This window comes from Trichomycterus rosablanca, chromosome 8 (assembly GCF_030014385.1).
Source record: "Trichomycterus rosablanca isolate fTriRos1 chromosome 8, fTriRos1.hap1, whole genome shotgun sequence".
NCBI classification, from domain to species: Eukaryota; Metazoa; Chordata; class Actinopteri; order Siluriformes; family Trichomycteridae; genus Trichomycterus; species Trichomycterus rosablanca.
In genome coordinates, this window is record NC_085995.1 from 30496710 (window position 1) to 30510231 (window position 13522).

Consider the following 13522-nt stretch of genomic DNA (forward strand, 5'->3'; position numbering starts at 1 on the left):
TGCAAAATTGGAAGCATGTAATTTCCGTTAATAGACTTCAGATATTAGAAGGGGTGTCCCAATACTTGTCCATGTAGTATATATTAGGTATAACTGTGGTCTGCTGTTGGTATATTTTTTGGCTTAGCAAATTTTGCCATTTACAGACAACCCAGAATATTAAATGTATAAAATAACTTAAATTAATGAAAAAAGATGTTCTTATCATTTACACAACATAAATCCATCAAGAAATCCCTGAAATCCCAGGAACCTCATGGCCCACATGCCCCCTGTTTTGTGTATGGAAGACTTAGAGTTTAGCTGTAAGCTGTGATTGATTATGTACTCTGTCTCAGTTACAAATTTAGAAAAGTTGTTTTCTGCCAAACTATTTAGCTTAGAAATGAATTCCTGTGTCCTGTTAGTCATGGATCTTATTTTAGAAAAAAAAAAAAAAAAACACTGTTTATTGTTAACAACATTTCACTTAGTCTTGAATTCCACCATCTTTGGGAATGAGTTGGCGTTTCCTTTTTGCTGTTGTGCCTGAGGCCATGGCTTGGCTGAAATCTCTAGGTGTGGCACACACAACGAAACACTGAGTCATTTTCAACGATGGTGGCCACCAAAACATGTAGTGGAACCCAGCACAGCCTGGACACTTCCTGCCACTAATGACCGGTGCAGCAGGGCTTGGGTATACTTGTCTTTTAGTAACTCTCTTCAGTGTAGATTTTTGGCAATTAAACCCCTGGAATTTTATTTAAAAAGCTGTTCTAAAAAAATGTGCACCAGGATGCTTTTGAAGACTCTTCTTTAATCTAGATATGTTTCCCTTTGCTCTCGAGATGTGCCACTATCCTCTCACTTTGCCCAGGAACGGGCAGAGCATTTTTTCAGACATACTTGGGGTAAACTTAACCTTATATGGTGAACCAGGACCAGTGTCTCTCGGTCAAAACATGTGCTGTAATTGGAGCGAAATGCTACAAAAACGTCTCTTCTAGTGCTCTCCGGCTAGCCAAGGGAATTAACTCTAAATATAGACAAGCGATCATATGGCTTCTCGCACCTCTCTGTGGAAGCATTTGAGCACTGCCAAAAAGACTTTGTCATCTGGCAGTGGGGTCTTTTCCTCAGGGGATGACCTCATTTGGTTTGATAACTTCATTTCCAATGCTAAGCCCAGTCAGGCTTTTCCTCCTCCTTGATTAATTTTCAATAGCGTCTAATCAATTTTCCATATTTAGCTTTTGGTGGATCTCATGTAAAATTTCTCTGTCTCTGTCCCTTGTCCCATTTTTCTTTCTGCCGTGTTGAATTTTTAAAAAAACTTGTTATTCTCTTGGTCCAAATGAAGATTGACTTTTTTGATATGGTGAGGATGTACAATGCTGTGAAAAAGTATTTGCACCCACCTGATTTGATCTATTTTTGATAATTTGTCACATTTGTTTCAGAACTTCCAATAATTTAATATTAGATAAAGTAACACTATTAAACAAAAATACAGCTTTTACATGATAAACATTTATCTTTAATATAATTAGTTGAAGAAATAATTGCCCCCTCTAAACAACTGCAATCAAATGTTTGGACAGAGGGATTTTCCACTCTTCTTGCAGAATTGTTTGAAATTGGCTACACTGGAGGGTTTTCGAACATTTGATTTAAGACCTTGCCACATAATTTCATAGGGATTCCAGACTTTGACTCAGCCACGCCTTAATTTTGCTTCTTTTAAGTCATGCAAACTGTGCCTAAGCTTTAGGTTACGAACTGACAGATGGACATTCACCTACAGGATTTTTTGATAGAGAGCAAAATTTTGATTTTGTTTTATCCATTATTATGTTGCCCAGGTCCTGCTGGGGCAAAGCAGCCCCAGACCATCACACAGAACATCACCACAATCTTTGTTTTACTCTTGGTATGATGTACCTATTGTGAAATATTGAGAGTAATTTGATGATTATATGGGAGGTGGGTAAATGCTATTTTTTGTTCACTAACAGCACTGAAGTCTGCAATACCCAATTATGATCTGATAAAGACTTCTTTATAAGTACATATTAGCTATAAATGGATGCACATAATCAGCAACTATGTGGCCCAAGAGTGCCAAGAAAACATTTTCCACCCCATTACACAGCACCCTGCTCCATTGACACAAACCAGGTTGACTCCATGAATTTTTGCTGTTTGTGCCAAATTCAGACTTGACCATCTGCCACAGAAATCAAGATTTATTAAACCTGTTTTTTCCAATCTTTGACTTTCCAGTTCTGGCAAACCTGTGCCCACTGTAGCATCCTACAATTCCTGTTGTTGAACGACAAGACTGAAACTTGTTGTTCTTTTTAAAATATTGTATTCTATCTAGTCTTGTCTACTTCATTCATTGTCACTCTGCACTGCACCTCCCTGCCCTGACCGAGGAGAGCCGCAGACTATCACACTCCCCCTCAGACACATGTGCAGTCGCCGGTCAATTCTTTTTACCTACCAGAGGCTCACAGAGTTGTATCACATACTGAATCAGGCACTGCTGTCCGTGACTCATCCATCTTTCATCCATCTACAAGCACCTCAACCAGCAAGCAGAGGCCGCAATTGCAGCAGCAAAAGCTGTTATTCTCTCCTGCTGTCGAAACCTTTGTGGTCTCATCGGCCATGACGTGTGGTCTGTGATGCTTTTCTGATTTTGTTTACTAAAGTCTATAATCTTAAATCCGATTGCCTCAGACTTTTCCCATCAGCAAGCTGTGTTGGCCTGCAGAACTGTTTCTGTTTTTGCAGCATACTGTGTGAACTCTAGTGACGGTTGTGTGGGAAAATCCCAGAAGACTAGCAGTTTCTGTTATACTTGTATAGCCTGTCTGCCACCAACTGCCATGTGTTAAAATAATTTGTATATTTTTGATGCATGTTTATATGATTATCTGTTATGTGTCTGCCTTATGATCGGCTTATTGGGTATATACGTACGTCGACTGAGCACTTTATTAGGCACATCTGTTTCATGGAACATGCATGCATTGGTTGTTTTATAAGCTACACCAACCTTGCAGATGTACTATGTGGGTACAGAGTTACTGACTGTAGTCCATGTGTGTCGATTCGGAAACCAATAAGAAATACACATGATGAGATGACATACACTTGCCTCCTTACTGCTCCTGCACATTTGCAAAAACTGAATGTTTTTTCTTTATTATTAAAAGTATGTTCTAAAAAAAAAAGGAAACAAAGCACAAACAGTATTTATTTAAATAATGAGTATTTGATTACTTGGTGAACCAGTTTAATAGTCAAACCAAATGTACTTGGTAAGCAGAATAAGCTACCTGAACACAGTATATGAATGAGTGATGTCCCATTCATGAAACCTTAAAAGATAGTGAAAAACATCTAGAAATGCAGCTGTTCTTGACTAAGCTGAGAAAAATGTTTATATGTACACTTCTCACTTCCACATCATGACTTTCCCCATTGTGGTTTTGATATATTGTAGGTTGGCATAAGTAATTAAATGGGAATTTTTGGGAAGTTTTGCTGAATCCGCAGACGCAGAAAGGCCACAGAAAAAATGTATAAGCTCAGAAATGCATAAAGTATATAGTATTGTATGATGTCAACATATATTATATATATAAACACGAAAGCCAGCAGATGACACACAAAGCCAAGAAATGTAAAGATATCTTAAAGTTTAGTAACATATAGAAACATAATACATGTATGTACTGTTATGTATAATATAACCTGTACAGTGTGTGTTTAACTGTTTAATAACATTAACAGCTACACAATTTTACATGGATTATCCAGATTGCAAGGTGCTGTGTCCCTAACCCACACAATGTGTTAGTATCCTCATTATTAACAGTAATACGATTGTTTAGGTTTGTAGCTATTTGGAATAGCAGTTGCCTAATTTATTTAGTCCACAAAATTTTGTGTCACCTCATATTTATACACGAAAACACGTTTTCATAAATAACCACTTGATGGTTCTTAAAAGTAAAAGTAAAATGTTTATATTATTATATATTACTATATTATATATAGTAATATTTCAGTTACAGTTTTCCATACAACATTCTACATTCTATATCATATATATCAATGATAAGGGTGCCTGGATGTTGCAGCGATCTAACAATAGCCCGCCACCTCTGAGATTTAGGTCTGAATTTCAGTGGTGCTAGCGGCCAGCCAGACAGTGACACAGATTTAATTGGCTATGTCTGTGGGGTGGTCAAAACCCTGTGTTGTATTGGTGCCCTTTTCAGGGTATTTCTGCCTTGTGGCCAGTGTTTTTTGGTTGAACCTGACTCTCTGCATCCTTGACTACGATACTAGTGGTTAATAAAAATGAAATAAAATGAAAAATCTATGATCAGTGCATAGAGGATTGCACTGTGCACTGGTTGCTAAAAGCTCTTAAGAAGCCCAACAGTTAAAGTAATTTAAAATTAAGTCTGCAGACTGACTGTAGACCTTTGTAAACCTTCCTTTTTACTGTTGTTAGTTTTAGTAGTCCTCCAAAGCCTGGCATGTTGGCACTGTGTGTGGATGGGTCTGGTCTTGTATTCTGACTATGGCTAATGGTTATGTTGCTCTGCCCAGTTTGTAATTTTTTTTTCCACCTGTTCCTGACGTGATTGTGAAAGAATGTTTGTGGGTAAGCATTTGTTTGGGTAAGCAAGTTTTGGTAAGATCTTCTGCTGTTTCAGAATGACTGTGCCCTTTTGTTTAAGGAGTGTGGTGTGGAGGAATCTCGGTGAACTCTACAGTGTGCTGTCCTCAACCTCACCACACTGACGCGATGATTTAAAACCTAAAATACCAGCCTTATCAATGCTCATGGTCAGGTGTCTACAGATTAAATTTCTGGCCATATACTTTAGGTATATATGCATACATTATATTTGTAAAATAAATAGTGCAGTAAGGCCTTGGCAACTTGGGTTTAAACCCTCCCTCAGTTACAGTCTGTGTAAAGTAGGCATGCTTCTGGATCCTGGATTCCTTCTACCTCTCAAAACATGCTAATGGTGGATGGTGGTCACTTTACATTCTCCCAGTGTGTAATTGGATGAGTCTGTGTTGCCTGCAATGGAGTGCCCAGTGTTTCCAGGCATCCCCCAGACCCACAATGACCCTGATTATGATGTATTGAAAATAAATGAATAAATATTTTTTTTAATTGATTACTTTAGAGTCCTATATACACGCCTGCCTATTAACTGTAGCCAGAAAATTTAAGTATGTTTAATAATATCAGTAGTGGTTAACATACAACAAACTGTAAATAATAAAAATCACTTTTTTTTTCTTTTGGTTGCTCCCGGAATTAGTGGTCGCCACAGCAGATCTGGTTTGCATACCAGATTGGCACCGTATTTATGCCGGATGCCCTTCCTAATGCAACCCTTTGTCTTGGGACCGGCACTGAGGGTTCACTGATATTTGCACACTCCAATGACTAGACTTTTTTGGCCACTCTTCCCCCAGACATTAGCCAGTCACATCTGTGCAAGTGCTCAGCCGGCCATTTGCGCCACTGATATTCGAACCCTGGATCTCAATGGTAGGGGTTAGCATGCTTTATCACAGCATCTAAATGTACTTACTATAAAAAGTATGCTTTTTTACTTTTATCATATGTTGTAATAAATAACACAGCTACAGAATTTCATTTCAATTTTAATTTGCATTGGGCTTAAGTTGTCAAAAAGTGGACAGGCTGCTTTAAATTGCCCCTAGACGGGAGGGAGGGGGTGGAAGAAGTGAGGAAGTAAATGAATGAGTTAGGGATGTCCCGATCACGTTTTTTTGTTCCCGATACCGATCCCGATTATTAATTTTGATCCCGATTCGATACCGAGTCTCAAACCGATACTTGTATTTTCTAGATATTGTCTAGATAAGAACTGGATAATACTGTTCACACAGTGCACACTTCAAGTACATAACAGTTATTCAAATTAATCCAATGTATATGTTTAACAACTAAATAGCTCTGCAGTGCTGTAGGGAAAAATGCTGCATCCAAGCTATTGGCTTAATGTTTTGTATTTTTACAAAATCAATCAAAATGAGTGAGATAATTAGTTTTACTTTAAACTTTACATTCGAAGAAAAAAAATCTGTTTAATGCAGTGATACACTAAAAATGAACAGAAATCTGTGTAGCAACTTAACTTGAATATAAGAAAAAAAGTTACTTAAAAGCATTACAGTAAAACCTGAATACCAAAATAAAAAAGGCTCTTTTGTTATGAAGGAAAGTTTTTAAAGTGCTTGTATTGTGTCAGTGGTTTGATGGACGTTTCTATGCGAAGTGAGTGTGTTTTGACCCTTTGGGGCTTCCATAGTGCATGGAATAGCGTGCTTGACTCTAGCTGTCTGCTATTCGGAACCGTAACAGAAGAAGTTAATAAAGTGTTCTGCTCCCGACAATTTGTGAATATACCGTGTATTTATTTCTTTATTAAACGAGTGCATCACTACGTTGTTTTGTAAGCCGGTGTGATCCTCGACTCACACACCATATAAACAGTAAAATTCTACAGTAATGAACGCAGCTCTGCTCCTACCGCCTCGTGAAACGCTCACAGTGCAGACATTACACCGCTGTTGGAATTGTTTCACTTTTCAATTTAAAGTATTTCCACACAGCGGACATGCTGACATAAAACAAAAGATCGGGATTGGGATCGGGTTTAGTAAAGCCGATTCCGATCAGTTAAAAAATGCCTTGATCGGCCCCGATCCCGATCTTTGAGATCGGATCGGGACATCCCTAGAATGAGTGAGGGAAGGAGGGATGTGAGTGAACAAAATTGTCAATGAAAATAATAACAAAATGTTTGCATGCCTCAAAAGAGATGTCTAGAGTCTAGAATTTGACGGTTTTCTTTTTATTATAATAACCGTGACTGGGCTGTTCATTAAATGCCAGAGCCTTCCACATCCTGTGTCTTTGTACATCCTCTAACAACATTTTATTTAACAGGTAAGAAGTGTTTGTTAGAGGACTGTTTGCTTGCCCTGTCGTTCCTAAGACGACAAATTTTTGAGTAACGATTTTATGAGTCATGAGATGCCGTAATTGTACTAAACAATGAGAACATATTGTATCAGCTGTGCTGGCTTGGACGAGACCTCATGTCATAAACTCCTTTTACCCTTTTGTTGTTGTATCTTTAAGAATAAGAGGGAAGTTAATGCACCTGTAGAACTGGAGTGAACATGTCTTGACTTGTACCTCAAAATGAAAACGTTTCTTTGTTGTGTGCTTCAGGTTACAACGGTGAAGCCTTGAGGATTAATTCTAGCTTTTCTCATAAAACTTAAGCTAAATGTTTTGATAAGCAGAAGCAGCCATTCTGATCATATTCTCCACCTATTTAAACATTTTACAGCTGGTGCTTGGCAGTTGTTATTAAATACTTCTTTATTTATTTTATTTTTATGTAACATTTGTTTTTTAATTGACCAACTGCCTAATTAAAAAAAACAAAAAAAACTCAAGTCTAATTATACAGTACATGGTAACTTATTGGGATAAATGTTCAGTTGCCTGCTATTTTTAAATGTTACATGTTTGTGTGTGGGTTTTTTTGAGTGATGCACTCAAGTGAAGCAGTGGCTAGGCTGTTTCGGCCACCTCTCGGCCAATCATGTCTGCACACTTGACCAGCAGATAGCACCGCTGAGATTCAAACCTCGACTCCCTAGAACGTAGAAGTGGAAGACTAGCTTACTTTACAGCTGCGCCAGCCAGGCACCTAGTTTGGACCAACAAACCAAGTTTTTTTTTTTATGTTAAATGAAACTAATAAATTATGCAAATGTCAGACACAGCACTAAATACTTCATGTTTTGTAGGAGTAAGTTAACATCTTCTGCAAGGAACATTTTATTTTCATGTTTTACCACTGCGTTTTTCTGGTTGGGGTTGCAGTGGGTCTGATTTTCTGGGAAACACACCCCAGACAGGATGCCAATCCTTGGCAGGGCCTCAGACACCCTGATCCCTCAGTCATACCAAGTCATGTCTGTATGTAGAGGCCCAATTTGCCTGTAATACCACTGTGGATGTGGACCGCAGATTCCAGCAGAAGTAGGCTAGCTTAATTTAACTCTGTGTCACCTGAGCACCAACAGGAAACTTATTTAAGTGTCATAGTTAAATATGAACTTTTCCTTAGGAATATATTTTTTCTTATTTATTTGAACTGATGTTCTTGATGTATGATCCCTCATAAAATAATACTGAATCATAATTGTACTTATAAAATAGAAAACCATTTGTTGCAGTCGTTAAATTCTGTCAAATAATGTTTATTAAACATATTATATTAAACATTTAAAGCTACAACTTGCACTTTACCAGCAACTGTTCAAGTTTTTTTGTGGATAAACAGCTTATAGTGTGCCTAGCCTTGGACTAACCAGATGACTAATAGCCATAATACTGTTTTGTATGGAAGCATCCAGCACTTGTCAGCACTCTGGATCATTCATTTACACACACACACACACACACACACACACACACACACACACACACACACACAGACACACACGCACAGCAGTCTGTTCCAAACATTGGGCTGCATTGTAGCGTAAAGTGTTGATTCCACATCTTGTTTCTGAGAAACAGAAAGTGCTTATCATAGAAATTAGAAACGCTAACATTAACGTGTAACCACAATACCAAGCTAAAGTCAGCAGTGCACTGAAATCATACGTGGCACTAAGTGTGTGTGTTTGTGTGTGTGTTTATTGAGTTATATTTAGGGCCCTGCTAAATTCACGGGAAAATGTGCTTAATTTCACTGACCTCGTTTTTCAAAAATCACAGATTTTATGGATTTTTAAAGAAAAGTGCCACATTTCAAGGGAGTCATTAAATAACAATCATAAACTGAATGATGGAATAAATTAAAGCTACAAAACACAGCACAGTCTACATCAATGGTTCAGTGTAAACCTAAAACATCCAGCGACGGTGCGGGCATTCATGTTTGAAAATACTTGTCCATGTTTTCACACACCTGTGGACCTAGAAACAAGAAAAAAAAGACTTAAACACCGATCATGCCATAAATAACACAATCAAGTGTATAAAGTGGCATAAAAAACTCAAATAAATAAATAAATACATTTCAGTTACCTGAGTTGTATTTCTAGCTGCTTTACACTTCGACATCTTGGACATTTTGACTAACCGATTGCTAACTTAGTTGCTGTAGGATTTCTAGGACCGCCTTATAGTGCAAATTAACCAGTAAATGTGAGATACTTAAAGGTTACATGAATGGAAAATGTTAAATCGCTAAACACAAGCCTTAAATTTTGAATTTCACAGCAAATTGCAGATCATTTCACAGTCCATGACACGATTTTCATGGATTTCCATGAATTAGGTAGGACTTTAGTTATATGGAACTGAAAGACACTTTTCTGTTTTGCAGGTGATTTTTGTGAGGTGAACGTGTGCAAGAATGCAGGAACTTGTGTGAAAAAAGTTGGAAGGGATCCCTTTATTTGTATCTGCCCAGATGGCTTCACGGGGGACACCTGCGATGAGAAAGAAACTGGTAATACATTTTATTAAAGCATGCTTTGCCACTTCAAAGTCACACTCCAAAAGTAATATTCCAGAGTTATTTATGTGACTGTTTTTTTTTGTTGCATTTTTGCCTATTTTTCCTCCCAATCTAGTCAGTCGTATTCAATTACCCGATTGCATTTATCTTCCTCTCTGCTGTTGCTGACCTTCGCTCTGATCGAGGAGAGCTGTGACTAACACACACACCCTTTGACACATGTGCATTAGCTGACTGCATCTTTTCATGCACGTGACAAGTTCATACAGGGCTCAGAACCACATTGATCTCCATTATCCCCCGTCTCTGTGCAGGCACCATCAATTAGCCGGCAGAGGTCATAATTGCATTAGTTATAAGGAATCCCCCTCCGGCATCCAATTGTGCCACATGACTGCCCCTAAATCTTTATTTTTTACATCTGTGGTGGATAAGGAACAAACAGACACGTGCTGTTGACGATTGCTACTTTTCACCTGCCAGTGTGGGGGTCTCACAGAGTGCAGTATTTCATGCAGAGAGCCACACACTGCCATCCACGATCAGTCAACCTCCTGTGAAGGTGACTCAATTGGTAAGCAGAGGCCGCACTTTCCCCAGTAACGAGGAACCCTGTTTCAGCCAATCATGTGTCTGTGTAAGCGCCTGGCCGGCTGATATTTAAGAACTTGTGCTAACCTAGTGGGTAGTGCTTTGGGCTATCAATCGGAATAAGCTCCAGGGGTGCTATACAATGGCTGACCTTGTGCTCTGACCCTAGTTTCCATACAACCTGGGATATGCTGAAAAAGAATTTCACTTGTATATGTACAGTGTATCACAAAAGTGAGTACACCCCTCACATTTCTGCAGATATTTAAGTATATCTTTTCATGGGACAACACTGACAAAATGACACTTTGACACAATGAAAAGTAGTCTGTGTGCAGCTTATATAACAGTGTAAATTTATTCTTCCCTCAAAATAACTCAATATACAGCCATTAATGTCTAAACCACCGGCAACAAAAGTGAGTACACCCCTTAGTGAAAGTTCCTGAAGTGTCAATATTTTGTGTGGCCACCATTATTTCCCAAAACTGCCTTAACTCTCCTGGGCATGGAGTTTACCAGAGCTTCACAGGTTGCCACTGGAATGCTTTTCCACTCCTCCATGACGACATCACGGAGCTGGCGGATATTCGAGACTTTGCGCTCCTCCACCTTCCGCTTGAGGATGCCCCAAAGATGTTCTATTAGGTTTAGGTCTGGAGACATGCTTGGCCAGTCCATCACCTTTACCCTCAGCCTCTTCAATAAAGCAGTGGTCGTCTTAGAGGTGTGTTTGGGGTCATTATCATGCTGGAACACTGCCCTGCGACCCAGTTTCCGGAGGGAGGGGATCATGCTCTGCTTCAGTATTTCACAGTACATATTGGAGTTCATGTGTCCCTCAATGAAATGTAACTCCCCAACACCTGCTGCACTCATGCAGCCCCAGACCATGGCATTCCCACCACCATGCTTGACTGTAGGCATGACACACTTATCTTTGTACTCCTCACCTGATTGCCGCCACACATGCTTGAGACCGTCTGAACCAAACAAATTAATCTTGGTCTCATCAGACCATAGGACATGGTTCCAGTAATCCATGTCCTTTGTTGACATGTCTTCAGCAAACTGTTTGCGGGCTTTCTTGTGTAGAGACTTCAGAAGAGGCTTCCTTCTGGGATGACAGCCATGCAGACCAATTTGATGTAGTGTGCAGCGTATGGTCTGAGCACTGACAGGCTGACCCCCCACCTTTTCAATCTCTGCAGCAATGCTGACAGCACTCCTGCGCCTATCTTTCAAAGACAGCAGTTGGATGTGACGCTGAGCACGTGCACTCAGCTTCTTTGGACGACCAACGCGAGGTCTGTTCTGAGTGGACCCTGCTCTTTTAAAACGCTGGATGATCTTGGCCACTGTGCTGCAGCTCAGTTTCAGGGTGTTGGCCATCTTCATGTAGCGCAACAATTCGTCTTTTAAGATCCTCAGAGAGTTCTTTGCCATGAGGTGCCATGTTGGAACTTTCAGTGACCAGTATGAGAGAGTGTGAGAGCTGTACTACTAAATTGAACACACCTGCTCCCTATGCACACCTGAGACCTAGTAACACTAACAAATCACATGACATTTTGGAGGGAAAATGACAAGCAGTGCTCAATTTGGACATTTAGGGGTGTAGTCTCTTAGGGGTGTACTCACTTTTGTTGCCGGTGGTTTAGACATTAATGGCTGTATATTGAGTTATTTTGAGGGAAGAATAAATTTACACTGTTATATAAGCTGCACACAGACTACTTTTCATTGTGTCAAAGTGTCATTTTGTCAGTGTTGTCCCATGAAAAGATATACTTAAATATCTGCAGAAATGTGAGGGGTGTACTCACTTTTGTGATACACTGTATATGGAACAAATATGGGCGTTACACCTGCCCCTTAGATTATTATTATTATTAGATTATTGGTGTGGCCAAAAATTCCTCCCTGTGCACCTTTAAGGCTACATGCATCGAGAGTTGTTATGGCTTTGTTGACTGATCTCAGATTATCCGTTGACCTTATCTCTGTATCGACCCTTGTTCACAGGGCCCTGTCATCCCAACCCCTGCAAAAACGACGGCATCTGTCAGGCACGAAGAGGGGACGTCTTCAGCGGATATGACTGCAAATGCCCGAAAGGCTTCGATGGCGTGCACTGCCAAAACAGTAAGAATTTCTCTTCAGCCTAAATCACTGAATAACTTCCTCACACGATTCAGCTGAATGTTCAGTGCTGATAGCGAGACGTGTGTTATGGTGGGTATGATGCAACCAGCAGAAGCTTCGTATCAGTGTGAGTGAATGTTTGCACAGTAACAAGGACAGATGCAGCTGTTCCCCATTCAAGCTTTTGACTGATTTACTGTGGAACACCAAGTTCTGAAAGGATATCCGGGGCAGATGGCTAATCCTCAGCAGCAGAAGTGTGGTAATGTGTCCTGTTCTGTGGTCGGACTCAAGTGTTGGTTTTAATTGCTGCTGGCATTGGAGCAGGACAGAGGAAAACTGAGCTGCTGCTATCAGCAGGAATTATATCAGAAAACAAACTGCAGAGTCATGTGTTTTCAATCACACATTAATAATGCTAGATATCATTACACAGTGATACAGTGGGGCCAAAAAGTATTTAGTCAGCCACTGATTGTGCAAGTTCTCCTACTACTAGAGAGGTCTGTAATTTTCATCATAGGTACACTTCAACTATGAGAGACAAAATGAGAAAAAAAAAATCCAGGAAATCACATTGTAGGATTTTTTAAGAATTTATTTGTAAATTATGGTGGAAAATAAGTATTTGGTCACCCACAAACAAGCAAGATTTCTGGCTCTCACAGACCTGTAACTTCTTCTTTAAGAAGCTCTTCTGTCCTCCACTCATTACCTGTATTAATGGCACCTGTTTGACCTCGTTATCTGTATAAAAGACACCTGTCCACAGCCTCAAACAGTCAGACTCCAAACTCAACCATGGCCAAGACCAAAGAGCTGTCGAAGGACACCAGGAAGAAAACTGTAGACCTGCACCAGGCTGGGAAGAGTGAATCTACAATAGGCAAGCAGGTTGGTGTGAATAAATCAACTGTGGGAGCAATTGTAAGAAAATGGAAGACATACAAGACCATTGATAATCTCCCTCGATCTGGGGCCACACGCAAGATCTCATCCCGTGGGGTCAAAATGATCATGAGAACGGTGAGCAAAAATCCCAGAACTACACGGAGGGACCTGATGAATGACCTGCAGAGAGCTGGGACCAAAGTAACAAAGGCTACCATCAGTAACACACTACGCCGAGAGGGACTCAAATCCTGCAGTGCCAGGCGTGTCCCCCTGCTTAAGCCAGT

The 13522-nt window shown here is 39.8% G+C and overlaps 1 protein-coding gene across 1 annotated transcript in view; it reads left to right on the forward strand.

Moving 5' to 3' along the window:
• Positions 1-13522, forward strand: part of mfge8b (milk fat globule EGF and factor V/VIII domain containing b) — a 33937-nt gene that overhangs the window by 5342 nt on the left and 15073 nt on the right. Inside the window, exons 2-3 of the mRNA XM_063000684.1 lie at positions 9474-9599; positions 12225-12344. Coding sequence (XP_062856754.1) covers positions 9474-9599; positions 12225-12344 — 246 coding nt within the window. The remainder of the gene's footprint in view (positions 1-9473; positions 9600-12224; positions 12345-13522) is intronic.